The 14,667-nt window shown below is 47.5% G+C and overlaps 1 protein-coding gene across 1 annotated transcript in view; it reads right to left on the bottom strand.

Moving 5' to 3' along the window:
• The window catches only part of FANCA (FA complementation group A), a 522,319-nt gene that overhangs the window by 28,813 nt on the left and 478,839 nt on the right, over nt 1-14,667 (bottom strand). The window contains exons 35-36 of the mRNA XM_029608211.1: nt 12,480-12,584; nt 10,550-10,661 (exon numbers count right to left, since the gene is read on the bottom strand). Coding sequence (XP_029464071.1) covers nt 10,575-10,661; nt 12,480-12,584 — 192 coding nt within the window. The 3' untranslated portion in view covers nt 10,550-10,574. The remainder of the gene's footprint in view (nt 1-10,549; nt 10,662-12,479; nt 12,585-14,667) is intronic.

Below are 14,667 nucleotides of genomic sequence, written 5' to 3'. Positions count from 1 at the left end.
TCTCATGACCTTAAAGACCTCTATCATATCCCCCCTCAGCTGTTTCTTCTCCAAGCTGAACAGCCCTAACCTCTTCAGTCTTTCCTCACAGGGGAGCTGTTCCATCCCCTTTATCATTTTGGTTGCCCTTCTCTGTACCTTCTCCATCGCAACTATATCTTTTTTGAGATGTGGCGACCAGAACTGTACACAGTATTCAAGGTGCATTCTCACCATGGAGCGATACAGAGGTATTATGACATTTTCCGTTTTATTAATCATTCCCTTCCTAATAATTCCCAACATTGTTTGCTTTTTTGACTGCTGCAGCACACTGTGCTGACGATTTTAAAGTATTATCTGCTATGATGCCTAGATCTTTTTCCTGGGTGGTAGCTCCTAATATGGAACCTAACATTGTGTAACTACAGCAAGGGTTATTTTTCCCTATATGCAACACCTTGCACTTGTCCACATTAAATTTCATTATTATACTTTTTCACAGCATTATGGTATTATTATTCTAAATCCCCAGTCTTAATAGACTTCTGGCATTTCCAGACAGACAATGAAATGTATATATGCTTTTCTTTTCTATTCACAACCTGCTTTTAGCAGTTGATACATTAGGAATCATTTGTATTTGGCTGCTCTTTATTTAAATTCAAGCATTATAACAACCTCTCTATCAGGAATCTCTACATTTCCTGTTTGACAATGTCTTTAGGAGATACCTCCCACTGAACCATCAGTTTTCCCTCATGAAGCTACTGTAGCTCCTTTTTAAATGTTAGTGTCACTAGCCAGATTCCATCCTGGTTAAGGTATAGCTCATCCCCTTCCCAAACATGTTCCCCATTTCCTTATAAATCTAAAGCCCTCTTCCCTCCACCACCGTCTCATTCACGCATTGAGACTCTGGACCTCTGCCTGCCTCTGGGGTCCTGCACATGGGAACAGGAAGCATTTCTGAGAATACAATTCTGGAGGTTCTGGATTGCAATTCTGTATCTAAAATCCTAAATTTGGCTTCCAGAATCTCCCTTCTGCACTTTCCTATGTCACTGGTATTCACAAGTATCACAAGAGCTAGCTCATCCCCAGCAATCTCTTAAATCCTATCTAGGTGATGCATGAGGTCCACTACCTTCACATCGTATGAGCAAGTTATCGAGAGATCTTCATGCCTACTACCCACCCAGCTATCTACATTCCCAATGATCAAATCGACAACTCGAACAGCAGTCCGAAGCCTTCCCTCCTGGGCAAACTACCGTGGAGACATCTTTATAATTTTTTTTTCTCAAAAGAGGGCCACAGTCACATCCAGAAGGGACCAAGACGAGTTCATTTTCTTGGTGCTTTTTAAGGTGTATTCGATTACCACACTTGGTGTGCTAACTGAGGTTTGTCAAATCCCTCAGTTGCCTGGGCACGATATTGTGTCTGCCTTCTGACAGGAAATATATGTGGGTCTTCAGACATTCTCCTCTTTATATCTGGAAAAAAAGGGTGGTGAGGCACTGCTACTGACTTCATCAAGGTATACAAGTAGTTGAGGAGGTTAAAAAGAGGTGCCCTGGAATCACCTTCATCCTGCAAATCAAAAGGGATCCTCTAGGCAAAATCCTCTAGGCAAAATCAGGAAGGATAGGTCTTTAGGAGCAGACTTTTTTCTGGCCTGTGCCAGACAAGGCTGATGGAAGATCAGCTGAGTATTCCTCTTGGAAACAGAGCTCCTCTGACAGGTAGTTAGGGCTCAAAATATCTCAGAAAACATTTTTAAAAGAATGTCTGGGACTGCACCAATCTTGAAGCTGGGGGCCTCTGTGGCTTAAGACCCAACATTTTGGGCTTCAGGGCTAATGGAGAAATTACTTACCTGATAATTTCAGGTACCAATGGGTATAGTGTGCTCCTGATAGCAGTTGGAAATGGAGTCAGATTTCAATTTGACGTCAGCACTACATATACCCGTGCACGAGGCTTTGCAGGTAGCTGGAGGGGGGTGGAGTAGTTCTGAGACATCGGGTTCCACCGTGATAGTAGGGAATGTTGTAGGGGCTGCATGTGGGCCCTTGCTCACGTAATGACTTCTATGGTTGATGCCATGAGTCCGAGGACTTGGAGATAGTCCCATGCCGTGGGGAGAGTGGAGTTCAACAATATTCGTAGTTGTTCCATCAATCTCCTTCTCCTTGTAGGGGGAAGGGTGACTTTATTCCATTTGGGGTCGAACTGGACTCCCAGGAAACTCTAGGGATTGGGAGGGCTGCAGGTGGCTCTTGAGTGTGTTGACGACCCACCTGAGGTTCTGCAGTAGTTCCATGACTCTGGTGGTTGCTTGATGGCTTTCTTCTGGCGATTTCGCTCTGATCAGCCAATCGTCCAGGTATGGATGCACGAGGATCCCTTCTCTCCTCAGTGTCCCCGCTACTACCACCATAATCTTGGTGAACGTTCAGGGAGCCATAGCTAGCCTGAATGGTAGGGCCTGGAACTGGTAGTGATGGCCCAATATCACTGATGGATGTGCTGATGGAGGCGATGGATTGGTATGTGGAGATAGGCTTCTGACAGATCCAGGGAGGTCAGGAATTCTTCCGGTTGTACCGCCTTTATCACCAAACGCAGGATTTCCATGTGGAAGTGGGGTACCTTCAGGTAGTGATGGACGGTCTTGAGGTCCAGTATGGGCCGGAATGTTCCCTCTTTCTTGGGTACGATGAAGTAGATGGAATAGTGCCCAGAATTTTGTTGGTGCATGGGCACCGGTGTTATTGCCTTTAGGGCGAGTAGTTTTGATAGTGTGGTTTCCAATGCCTTCCTCTTAGAGGGGTCGAGTCACGGAGAAATCACAAACTTGTCCAGGGGGATGCTGTGGAAGTCCAGGTAGTATTCCTCTCGGATGATGGATAGGACCCAATTGTCCAACGTTATTTTGACCCATCTTTGGTAGAATAGGGCAAGCCTGCCCCCTATGATCTCTTCCTGTAGATGGGTCTGCTGATTCTCATTGCATGTTGCGGCTGGGGCCTGGTCCCGAGCTGGCTCCTCTTTTCTTGTGTCTGTTCTGAAAGGACTGCCCCTTGCCGGGGGGGGGGGGGGGGGGCTTGGTTTCTGTATGGTCTATAACGCTGGGATCCTCTGCCCTCGGGTGCCGGGGAGAGGGGCGTTGGTTCCTCTTGTTCCTGTCCTCCGGTAGACGGGGTACTGGGGACTCGCCCCATTTGTCGGCTAATTAGTCCAGGTCGCTTCCAAATAGGAGTGTTTCTCTAAGGGTATTTCTCGTGAGCCTTGTCTTAGAGGTCGCGTTGGCTGACCAGCTTCGGAGCCAGAGCTGTCTTCTGGCTGCCACTATGGACAAGAGGCTCCTGGCTAAGGTGCGTACCAGGTCTGAGGTTGCATCCGTGAGGAATAATATTGCTGGGTCTAATGCCTTGATTGGTGTAGTTGCGTCCCTGGCCATAGCCAGGCAGGCGCGTGATACCACGGCGCAGCAGGCAGTGATCTGTAAAGTCATAGCTGATACATCATAAGACTGCTTGAGGATGGATTCCTGCCGTCAGTCATTGGCATCCTTGAGTGAAGCTCCTCCCTCGACTGGTATGGTAGTGTGCTTTGTGGTGGCGCAAACCAGGCGTCGACCTTGGAAAACCTCAGGAGTTCCTTCGTCGCAGGGTCCAAGGGATAGAGAACTTCTAGGGCTCGACCTCCCTTAAAGGTGGCCTCTGGAGCGTCCCATTCCAGGTCGATCAGTTGTTATATGGCCTGTAGCGTAGGGAAATGGCTTGAGGTTTGGCAGAGCCCAGACAGGAAGGGGCTCGCCTTGGACTCTGCTGTGCTGCATGTGTCCAGGATGGCCAATGCCTTCAGACTCGTGGCTACGAGATCTGATCATTCGTCTTTTGGGAAGAAGCGCATCATGGTGCGATACGGTTCTGTTCCTGGAGGGAGTTCCCCCTCTTCCAGGGGTTCTGATTCCTCCTCCAAATCATCTGTGTCCCCTAAGGGGAGGTATTTGTCCAGGGGAGGCTCATCTGGTGGAGGCCGGGAGGGGCCTGGGAGGTTCTGGACCACTGGCATGGGTTGTGGTTGTGCCGCTGGTGGCTCTGTCTGTGCATGGATGTAGGATTGCAGCTCAGCGAAGAATCCCATCCAGGTGAAGTTGCCTGGGACTGCATTGGGTTCGACGGCGCTCCCCAAGGGCCCCACTGTGGAGGGCCCGAGTCGGGAATAGAGAGGTCCAGGGTAGTCTCGCTTGGTCCAAAATCCTCTAAAGGCTGAGGGGGACCTTGTCTCGGCTCCCCCCGAGCTTCTTGGCATAGCGGGCACAGGGCGGAGGTCGCTTTGGGCTGCCCCGCTCTCAGGTGGCATGCCGGGCAGAGGACTGGACCTTTAGCTGTCTTGGATGGCGGTGCCATGATTTGCGCATGTATCCTGTACAGGTGTGCATGCCAGGAGGCCTGGTTATGCGTTCCGGGTGCACCTACGTTCTGTGCGTAGGAACGGAAGATGCGCGCGGGCCTAGTTGTGCACTTGGCACCCCTGGGCGTGCTGCTGTGCGCATGGCTCAGATGTGCGCATCGCTGTGCTCACAGCGTAGATGCGCGTTGCCGCTATGCGCACAAGTACTGTGTGCCGGCTGGCCGCACGGCTCAGTTGTGCGGACGATGTGGCGACCGGGGGGGGGGGGAGGCGCCGGCGACCACGCAGTAAGATGGCGGCTCCCCCAGGGGATCTCTACATGGGAGGACACTCTTGCCAGATCGGGGTCTACCTCTGAGACCAGAGACTTAGAGAAAGTTTTCTAGCTTACCTTGTTCTCGGCGCTTCCTGGTCCTCCGCTGGGCGGTCTCCGGCTGCAGGGGGAGAGGGAATTACCTTCACAGTCGTGCTCGGTTCTGCAGCCACTGCCTCTCAGCCGCTCCCTTTTCAGGGGGCTAAGTCCAAGCCGGGACGGCTACCGGACCGAGGCTGCCTCTCAGCCGCTCCCTTTCCCAGGGGCTAAGTCCACGCCAGGACCGAGGCTTACTTCTGAGGGATCTCGGAAATCACCTCAGGAAATCTCGACCGGGGGAGGGACCCCCAGGTATCACCGCAGGAGAACGGGGCTCGTTTTGGAGGTCTTTGTCCCATTGCCCTTAAGTTTTTGTTTCTTCTTTAAATTTGGAGTTTGGTTTTCTAATGCTGTGCAAGCATGCGTGAAGTCCCGAACTGCTATGGAGACGGAAAAAACTGGAGAGCAAAGCCTTGTGCATGGCTATATGTAGTGCTGACATCAGACTGAAATCTGACTCCGTCTCCAACTGCTATCAGGAGCACACTATACCCATTGGTCCTGAGTCCATCTGCTACACGCTAGGAAAGCAGGCTTGAGGGACAGGAAAGATTTCCTGCGCTGAACCCATTTGACTTTGGCTCAGTTTGTATAGTGATGAGACAGCCTAGAGGTGCTGCATCTGTATTAGCACTGACAAGCTCTGTGCTAAAGGGGACATGTTGAGAGGAGGACTGCTTGATGCATCAAGAGACATCAACAGGTCAGACATGTCAAGTGAACAGTTCGGCAATTCTTCAGTCCAACTCACCTCAAAGAATGCCATTGACAATACCAGGAGTGTTCATATCCTCTACAGCTCTCTGAAGGTTACTGTCAAAGATTCCAGACTAGACTTCTGGAGACTGGTGTGTCACTGTCTGAGCCTTAGAGGCACCTCTCACCTCCAGATATTACTGCTTTGGATGATGTGGAGATTCCCAATTCCTGGCATCATTCAAGAGCCACATCAAAGCTTTGATTCATCTGCTCTAGGCTCAGCACCAACTCATTTATTTTCCTTTCAAGAGCAAGGAGACAAAGTACTAACCAAAGAAGTTGAGGGCCTCTTCAGTGTGGTCTGACCACCAGCCATGGATGTGGCTCCATGATCAAGTTTTTAAATGCCAGCTTTGAGAAGCTGGACTTTAACTCACAATGAAGCCTGCTGAACTGCATCTCAGACATGGAGAAATCAAATGAAGAAATTATCCTTCCACAAAAGACAGTTCAAAGAAGTGAAAAAAAACTTGGCCAAGTGGCCACTGGCACATCCACACAAGAAAAATCATGATTGATGGGGGAAAAAAACCCCTCAATTGTGCCAAAAACTTAACCAGGATGATCGGGAGGGAGAGAGTTTGAAGAAAAAGTAGATCAGCATCTTTAAACCTGCAGGGCCACAGAAGAAAATGACTTGTTTGCCTGTTTTAGCAGTCAAAAGCAAATTAAGGATAGCCAACGGGGCATTGGAGAACGTGAAATGTCATACATGGGCCGCAAGGAGCTTTTGCCCTTTCCAGAAGGCTTTGAAAGAACTAATTCAGGGCCAAGCACAGTCATGTAACCCACATGTCTGGCTTGAACTGCTGATCTTCACAGATAATCAGAAAAGTCTTATTCTAGTAAAGTACCCCAAAACTACAAAAACCTAAATAAAAATCTGCTAGCAAATTATCAAGCGTAATCTGCTCAAAATCAGGATAGCAAGCCCCCTACCCCTTTCCTTTTAGGTAGATAGTGTCTTACAGTGGCCTCAGCCTTGCAGCACAAGTTGCAGTAAAAAATGATTGATAGCTGTTTAATTCTAACCTCAGTATGCTGCCATGAACATACAGGTCCATATACCAGGGCTTCCCAAACCTGTCCTGGAGACTCCTCAGCCAGTTGGGTTTTCAGGATTTCCATCCACAATGAAATGCATGAGATAAATTTGCATAAACAGAGTCACTAGTATAACCAAATTTATCTTATACATAATTATTGTGGACAGGTTTGGAAAGCCCTGTCATATACTCTGCAGCAGAGACCAAGGAATCCAATCCTTTAGGACTAGCATGCGAAACCCAGACAATGTGTTTATATTCAGGCTATGGATGACATCTGGAAGCCCAGAGTCTGTGCAGAATGCACAATTATTAACTTAATTACTCCTCAATGCCCTCTCATTTTCATTGCTACAACATAATGAACTACAATAAATATACAGATGACAGAAAGAAAATTAGGCAACTAGATGGGCTTTAAGTTCCTCATCTTCCATCATATAGGAAAACTGGTTCTTACTTGCTAATTTTCATTCCTGTAGCAGCACAGATCAGTCTAGACTCCTGGGTTTTGCCTCTCTGCCAGCAGATGGAGATAGAGAAAGTTTCACCAACACTATACATAACCCAGTGTGCCACTTGCAGTCCCTCAGTATTGACCTGTACCCAAACCAAGATGACATCAACAACCATAAATTTCTAAGCAAACTCGCTCTCCTCCAACAAGCCATAAGAAGGCGAAGTTGCCCAAAAAGACAATGGAAAACTCGTTTACCAAATTTAACATAAGTGATCAGCATTGAAAATTTCCAACAGCTCAGCACTATATAGAAAGCAACAGTATGAGTGGCAGACTCTTCCCCCCCCTGCCCCCACTAAATGGGCAGGTCTATGGACCCTTTACTCAGATGGGACGTGGACAGTTCCGCTTGTAGAACACTTTCACTAAAGCACATGTAAACTGGATCCCCAACATCCGGTGATCACATCAATGCCACCCAGGCATACTCACATACCCCTCTCCAGGACATGTGCAAATCTGCAGTCATATGAGCACAAGTACCTGTGCAAATACGCATTCAAGTCTAGGTCACAGACATATGCGCTCAAGTCTAGGCCACAACCTTTTGTGCACAGGTCCCTGCGCATGCAACAGCCACACGGCGAGAATGCGGATGACACTAAGATCTGCATTTTGCGGATGACACTAAGATCTGCAACAGAGTGGACACGCCGGAAGGAGTGGAGAGAATGAGACGGGATTTAAGGAAGCTGGAAGAGTGGTCGAAGATATGGCAGCTGAGATTCAATGCCAAGAAGTGCAGAGTCATGCATATGGGTAGTGGAAATCCGAATGAACTGTATTCGATGGGGGGAGAAGGGCTGATGTGCACCGAGCAGGAGAGAGACCTTGGGGTGATAGTGTCTAACGATATGAAGTCTGCAAAACAATGCGACAAGGCGATAGCAAAAGCCAGAAGAATGCTGGGCTGCATAGAGAGAGGAATATCGAGTAAGAAAAGGGAAGTGATTACCCCTTGTACAGGTCCTTGGTGAGGCCTCACCTGGAGTACTGTGTTCAGTTCTGGAGACCATATCTACAAAGAGACAAGGACAAGATGGAGGCGGTACAGAGAAGGGCGACCAGGAAGGTGGAGGGTCTTCATCAGATGACATACGAGGAGAGATTGAACAATCTAAATATGTACTCCCTGGAGGAAAGGAGGAGCAGGGGTGATATGATTCAGACTTTCAGATACTTGAAAAACTTTAATGATCCAAAGACGACAAACCTTTTCCGTCAGAAAACAATCAGCAGAACCAGAGGTCACGAGCTGAGGCTCCAGGGAGGAAGACTAAGAACCAATGTCAGGAAGTATTTCTTCACGGAAAGGGTGGTGGATGCCTGGAATGCCCTTCCGGAGGAAGTGGTAAAGTCTAAAACTGTGAACGACTTCAAAGGGGCGTGGGATAAACACTGTGGATCCATCAAGTCTAGAGGGCGTGAATAAAGAGGAGGCATTCAAACACTGCACGGAGCGGCAGTAGCCACAGAGGCATTCAAGGAGCGGGATGCCAGTGGCCAGTAGTTGGTGTTCCACCTTCACGGAGCGGAAGGATGGAGGGCTGCTATCTCCAAAAAAACCAAAAACCAAACAAAAAAATAAAAACAGGGGTGGGTAAGAGTATGGGGTAAGGGTGTGGCCTGCTGTTACAGCAGTTGCTAGCCCTAATTGAGCTGGACGTTCACTTGGATGCAGATACGGCGCTGCTCTCTAAATTGGTGGTGGGGTGGAGGGGAATTAGGGCTGGAGGGTACTGGAAGCCAATAGTAACAGGTGGGAGAGAAAAAAAGGAGAAAAAAATGGACAAAGTGCGTAGCTTGCTGGGCAGACTAGATGGGCCGTTTGGTCTTCTTCTGCCGTCATTTCTATGTTTCTATGAATGTGCGCACATGCCTACACACGTGGGAAAAGAACTGCTGCCATGGCCTACCACATGGCTAAGCAAAGCCTGCCCGCACCTTCAGCACTTTTAGGCCTGGATTTTTAACATCCGGCACCAAAAATCAGCAGCCTGAAGAGCTTCTCAACAGCTCAGGCCTCTTGACTGGCCGAGAATCCCTGGAAACTGGGGCCAAGAGCCAGTAATCTGCTAAACACACTTTGTGCATACGCAAATTAAAACCTGTAGAATACCTCTACCAGAACCAGAAACTCCTCCTCAGTGCAAGTGCTTCTCTGCGGGACAGGGAACCGCTGGCAAGAGTTGAGGAGGGGATTCCCCTGCCTCTCCCGCTGACGTTGCTAGCGAATCAAAAATGGCTGCTGTTTCAACGCTGACGGGGAAAGGAAGCACTAGACCCCGTCACCCGCGAGGCTTCTTCTACCAGCGTGGTCATGCTTGATGCAGACCCCCAATCCCACCGGAACACCATGCTGCTCTTGCCACACGCACACACTGTTCCTCCCCGTACTCGTGGCACAACCAGCACCTCAATGGCAAGCAGGGGAAGAGTCCTTCAGTGCTATGGAGCCAAACATCAGAGAAACTGCTGAAAAATCCCATCGCTGAGCTCCCCAAGTTGCTAAAGTAGCTTCCCACCCTGGAACCCCGATGCTGCACAGATTCCCCTAACTAGTTCCTTGTTCTCTTTTTTTTTTTTAACTTTCTGAGAACACAAAGATACATAGAAACCAATACTTTCCTTTGGTACAGAGGTACAGCTTCCAGAAGCACAGGCTGTATGGCAAAGCAAAAAAGATCCATACCACTGGCAATAGATGTCTCCTTTCGCCAAACTTTAGCGACCCAGCCCAGGATAAACCGTATAGAAGGGATACTTTCCCTGCTCCACTGGGCTTGCAGTGCAGAACTGCCAGCAGATTCCAACGCTGTCTAATGGGGGATGAGAGATCTGGACCACCAATGTCCACCCCATGGACCAAGCTATCAGAAGGGTCACAACCCCCTGCTGGTCTGCCTCAAACCAGAGGGAAAGGCCCCACCAAGACCTCACAACTCCTTGGGAGGAACCAGAAAATTTGTCTTTTAATCTTTTTTTCTTCTCTCTTCAGACTGCAGGTTTTACACCATTTACCATCTGGAAACAGAAAAATACTGAGGGACTACAGGTGGCACATTCGGTTATATACAGTGTCAGTTAAACTTTCTCTGCCTCCATCCGCTGGCAGGGAGGCAAAACCCAGGAGTCTGGAATGATCTGGATACGTAGAGGGAATCCATGTTTCTGTATTACGTGTATAACTAAAGCAGAAGTACCAGCTCTCTCTTACTGCACTGTTGGGAGCATGGTAACTTCAGTTCGTTATCCATGGACAGTAAATTCCCAACTTCTGTACAGACTGTAGAAATGAATAATACTGTCCTTCCTTCCACTGCAAATAGGCTTCTGAAAGAGATTATTCCTTATAGTGTACCGTCCCCTGTCCTGCATTATAGCAGGCTAGCAATAGACACTCACCTGATAGCAGAATGCTGGCACGCTCTCAACTCTTCCAGCTGCTTTGCCAGAGAAGACTTGCCAACCTCTTCCATTGGCTCCAAAGCACTGGTTCCAGCATGGGCCACCAGAGCTGAGAGATAAATGCAGCAACATTAGGACCTGAGAAACCCTGAAAGTTAGCAGCAGCCAGCTAATGCCATAGGACAATGAGGGCCCCTTATAGACTACCTGAGACTGAAGGCAGGCATGCAATTAAGCTGGAATGTGCAAATTCAACTTCAGCCCTATAGCTAACTTCAGCCCTATAGCTAACCTTCCATTCCTCGCCAAAATCTTAGAAAAAATAGTCAATAAACAACTGTCAGAATATCTGGACGATAACAACATCTTAGCCCCTTCGCAGTTCGGCTTTCGTAAATCTCGAAACACCGAAGCCCTCTTAATCTCACTAACAGATACCTTACTTCTGAATCTGAACAATAAACAACCTTGCCTGCTCATTCTCGTCGACCTATCAGCTGCTTTCAACACGGTGAATCATTCAATTCTCGTTGATCGGCTAGCTGACATCGGCATCAAAGGCACAGCACTTAGCTGGTTCAAATCTTTCCTCAAAAACCGATTCTACAAGGTCAAAATAAACAATACAGAATCTCAACCCAGGGAGTTCCACAAGGCTCCTCATTATCTTCTACCCTGTTCAACATTTACCTTCTCCCACTATGCCAGCTCCTGTCCAACCTTAAGCTAACTCACTACATATATGCCGATGATGTGCAAATTCTTATACCAATTACTGACTCACTACAAAAACCCTCTGCTTCTGGAACAACTGCCTTCAATCTATTAACCAACTTCTCACAAGCCTCAACTTAATCCTTAATACCAACAAGACTGAACTCCTCCTCGTCTCACAGGATGTCAATTACGCAATTTCCAACAATCATCACTCATTGCACCCTTCTCTTTCCTCCCAAGTAAGAAAACCTTGGAATCATCATGGACGATCAACTGAACCTAAAAAGATTTATCAACAATACCACAAAGGATTGCTTCTTCAAATTACAAGTTCTAAAAAGGCTGAGACCGCTCCTCCATTTCCAGGACTACCGTACGGTGCTCCAATCAATTATTTTTTCAAAAATTGACTATTGCAACGCGCTGCTGCTCGGTCTCCCATCAAACACCATCAAACCATTGCAGATGCTGCAGAATGCCACAGCCAGGATTCTGACTAAGACCAATAAAAGAGATCATATTACACCCATCCTGCGAAACCTGCATTGGCTCCCAATCATGTTCAGAATCAAGTACAAGGTACTAATGGTCCTACACAAAGCCATACACAATCTCTCTCCTCTGGATCTTAATATCCCACTTCGTCCCCACTTACCCTCCAGACCGGTTAGATCCGCCTATAAAGACACTCTCTATGCGCCCCCCCCCCCCCCATATCAAAACCACATTAAGGAAACGAGCACTTTCCACAGCTGGTCCTGCGCAATGGAACTCCCTCCCTCCAGAGCTCCGGCTAGAACTATGCCCGCTTACCTTCAAAAAAAGACTCAAAACTTGGCTGTTTGAGCAAGCCTTTCCCTAATTCGGACTAACATTCCAGTATTTCTTACATAGTCTATGATATGTCTAGCCCTCAGTTGATCTTGCATAGCTAAGATGTCCAGTCCAAGTTATGATCCCTTCTAGCCTGACTGAGTTGTTCTCTGAGTATCTTGGCGTCTGCCCTGACCTTTCCCGGCTCCAGGAAAGAGCCTTTTATTTATTTGTTCTGTTGTTCATTACCTTGTTGATCCCAGTTCTCTTATCCCTTGTTTAATGTAATAGCATTCTTACATGCGAGTTCTCGTTCTTATGTAAACCGAGGTGATATGTAAATAAATAAATAAATAAATACTAAAAGCAAAAACAATTGAGATGACAATTCCCATACTGCTGCGGAGGAGAGGATTATGGGACACTTGGCATGACACACCAACAGGACAGAATCAACCTCTTGTGCTGGCTCTTCACATCTAAGACTGGTGCTGAGCAGCCCCTGTATGAGAAGAAGCAATGAGTGAATGCAGAATCCATCCTGACAAACCCATCCCCAACAGTGCCCTGCTCGTGCACTGTGCGCGCACACACACACACACACACACACACACTCTAGCAAAAAGCAAGATTTTATTTCTAAAACCATCTACTACTGAACCCAAGCAGAGGAAAATTGGTTCTTTCCTGCTAATTTTCGTTCCTGAAGTACCACAAATCAATCCAGATGAGTGGGTTTATGCATCCCTACCAGCAGATAGAGGCAGAGAACAAAATTTTGAGGCACTGCTACATTTATTTATTTATTTATTTAACAGTTTTTTATACCGACCTTCATAGTAAATAACCATATCGGATCGGTTTACATTTAACAAGGGTATAACTGGATTAACAATTCAAGTAAACGAAAGATAACAATAGGTAGGAATAAGTCAAGTTACAATCAACAGGGAAAGAGAACTTGGAAGCTTGCAACAAGCTGGAAAGAAGATAAGGCAGGAAATAAATATAAAGTGTTACCATAGAGCGTACGGGTTAAAAGCTTAAAAGGTGCTTTAACCTGGAAGTGTCAGAGTCCATTGTTCATGAGTATAAATGCCAGACCGGGTTAGAGTGAAGGACAACTAGTGATTGTCAGAGTGCGCTATCTGCAGTCCTTCAGTATTGACCTGTACCCAAGCCAAGATGTCCACCTTAACAAAACCCCCAATAAACCTTGGGTAACAGAGACAAAGTTAGAGCCCCCTGCAAACTAGGCCCCCTTGACTTAACAAAACATATACCAACAATGTACAGTTTTCATCACTCTGATCAAATCGAATGTCAGCTCAATCAGCTTAGCCATCTCCAGAAGCGAGGAAGTCTTTTGTCAGAAGGGGAAGAGTCTCTGGACTGATCCATGGTACTTCAGGAACAGAAAATTATTCCTTACCTGCTAATTTTTGTTCCTGTAGCACCACGGATCAGTCCAGACAGTGGGTTATGTCCCCCTTCCAGCAGATGGAGTGAGAGAAAAACTCGTAGGGTGCCCTCATATAAGCACCCTCTGCGCCTTCTTCAGTATTAAGAATATCAAAGCATAAAGGAGAATATTGGATGGATCAAGCAAACCAGAACCGAATAATGATTAATAATGAACAAGTATAAACTTTGTGAACCATAACTTGCAAAGAGAACCCAGGAAAAGGAAAACCAGTCACTTAAGTGACCGGGAACAGTCAGCTGAAAGACAATCCCAATCCCATGAAATTCTGAGGGAGTTCGTCTGGACTGATCCGTGGTACTACAGGAAAGAAAATTAGTAGGTAAGGAATAATTTTCTTTTCCCTGTACGTACCCGGATTAGTCCAGACAGTGGGATGTACCAAAGCTTCCCTACGTAGGGTGGGCCCCAGATAGCCCTGCTCGAATGACATGGGCGCCAAAAGAGCCAAAACCCGGTGATTGTAGATTTAAACTATAGTGCCGTGCAAAGGTGTGCAGCGATTTCCAGGTAGCCGCACGGCAAATCTCCTGAGGAGAGACAGCCTGCCTCTCAGCCCAGGACGTGGCTTGGGTGCAGAGTGAGTGAGCCTTAATACCCGCTGGTGGCTGGCGTCCTGCTCCCAGATACGCTGAGGCAATTGCCTCCTTCAACCAGTGCGCAATGGTTGTTTGGATGCCTTGGTGCCCTTCTTGGGGCCACTTCAGAGGACAAAGATGGTCGGATAACTGGATTTCAGTCACCTCCAGATAGCGAATAAGGACGCGCTTGACATCAAGGCGGCGGAGTTCTCTGGATGCTTCATTCGAGAAGGATGGAAGTTCCACTGATTGATTCATATAAAAGACGATACCACCTTGGGCAGGAAAGATGGAACTGTTGACAAGGATACTCCCGAATCCGTGAAGCGGAGGTAGGGCTCTCTGCATGAGAGAGCCTGGAGTTCAGAGATCCTGCGGGTGGAAGAAATGGACACCAGGAAGGCTGTCTTGAGCATAAGATCCTTCAGAGTGGCATGTTTTAGGGCTCGAACGAGGACTGCTGAGAATTCGAAGTACCAAATTCAGGCTCCAAGAGGGGGCCATAGGGCATATACCGGAGG

This window comes from Rhinatrema bivittatum, chromosome 7 (assembly GCF_901001135.1).
Source record: "Rhinatrema bivittatum chromosome 7, aRhiBiv1.1, whole genome shotgun sequence".
Lineage (NCBI taxonomy): Eukaryota > Metazoa > Chordata > Amphibia > Gymnophiona > Rhinatrematidae > Rhinatrema > Rhinatrema bivittatum.
The sequence above is the reverse complement of the archived record's forward strand: the minus strand, read 5'-3'. Positions and strand labels throughout refer to the sequence as shown.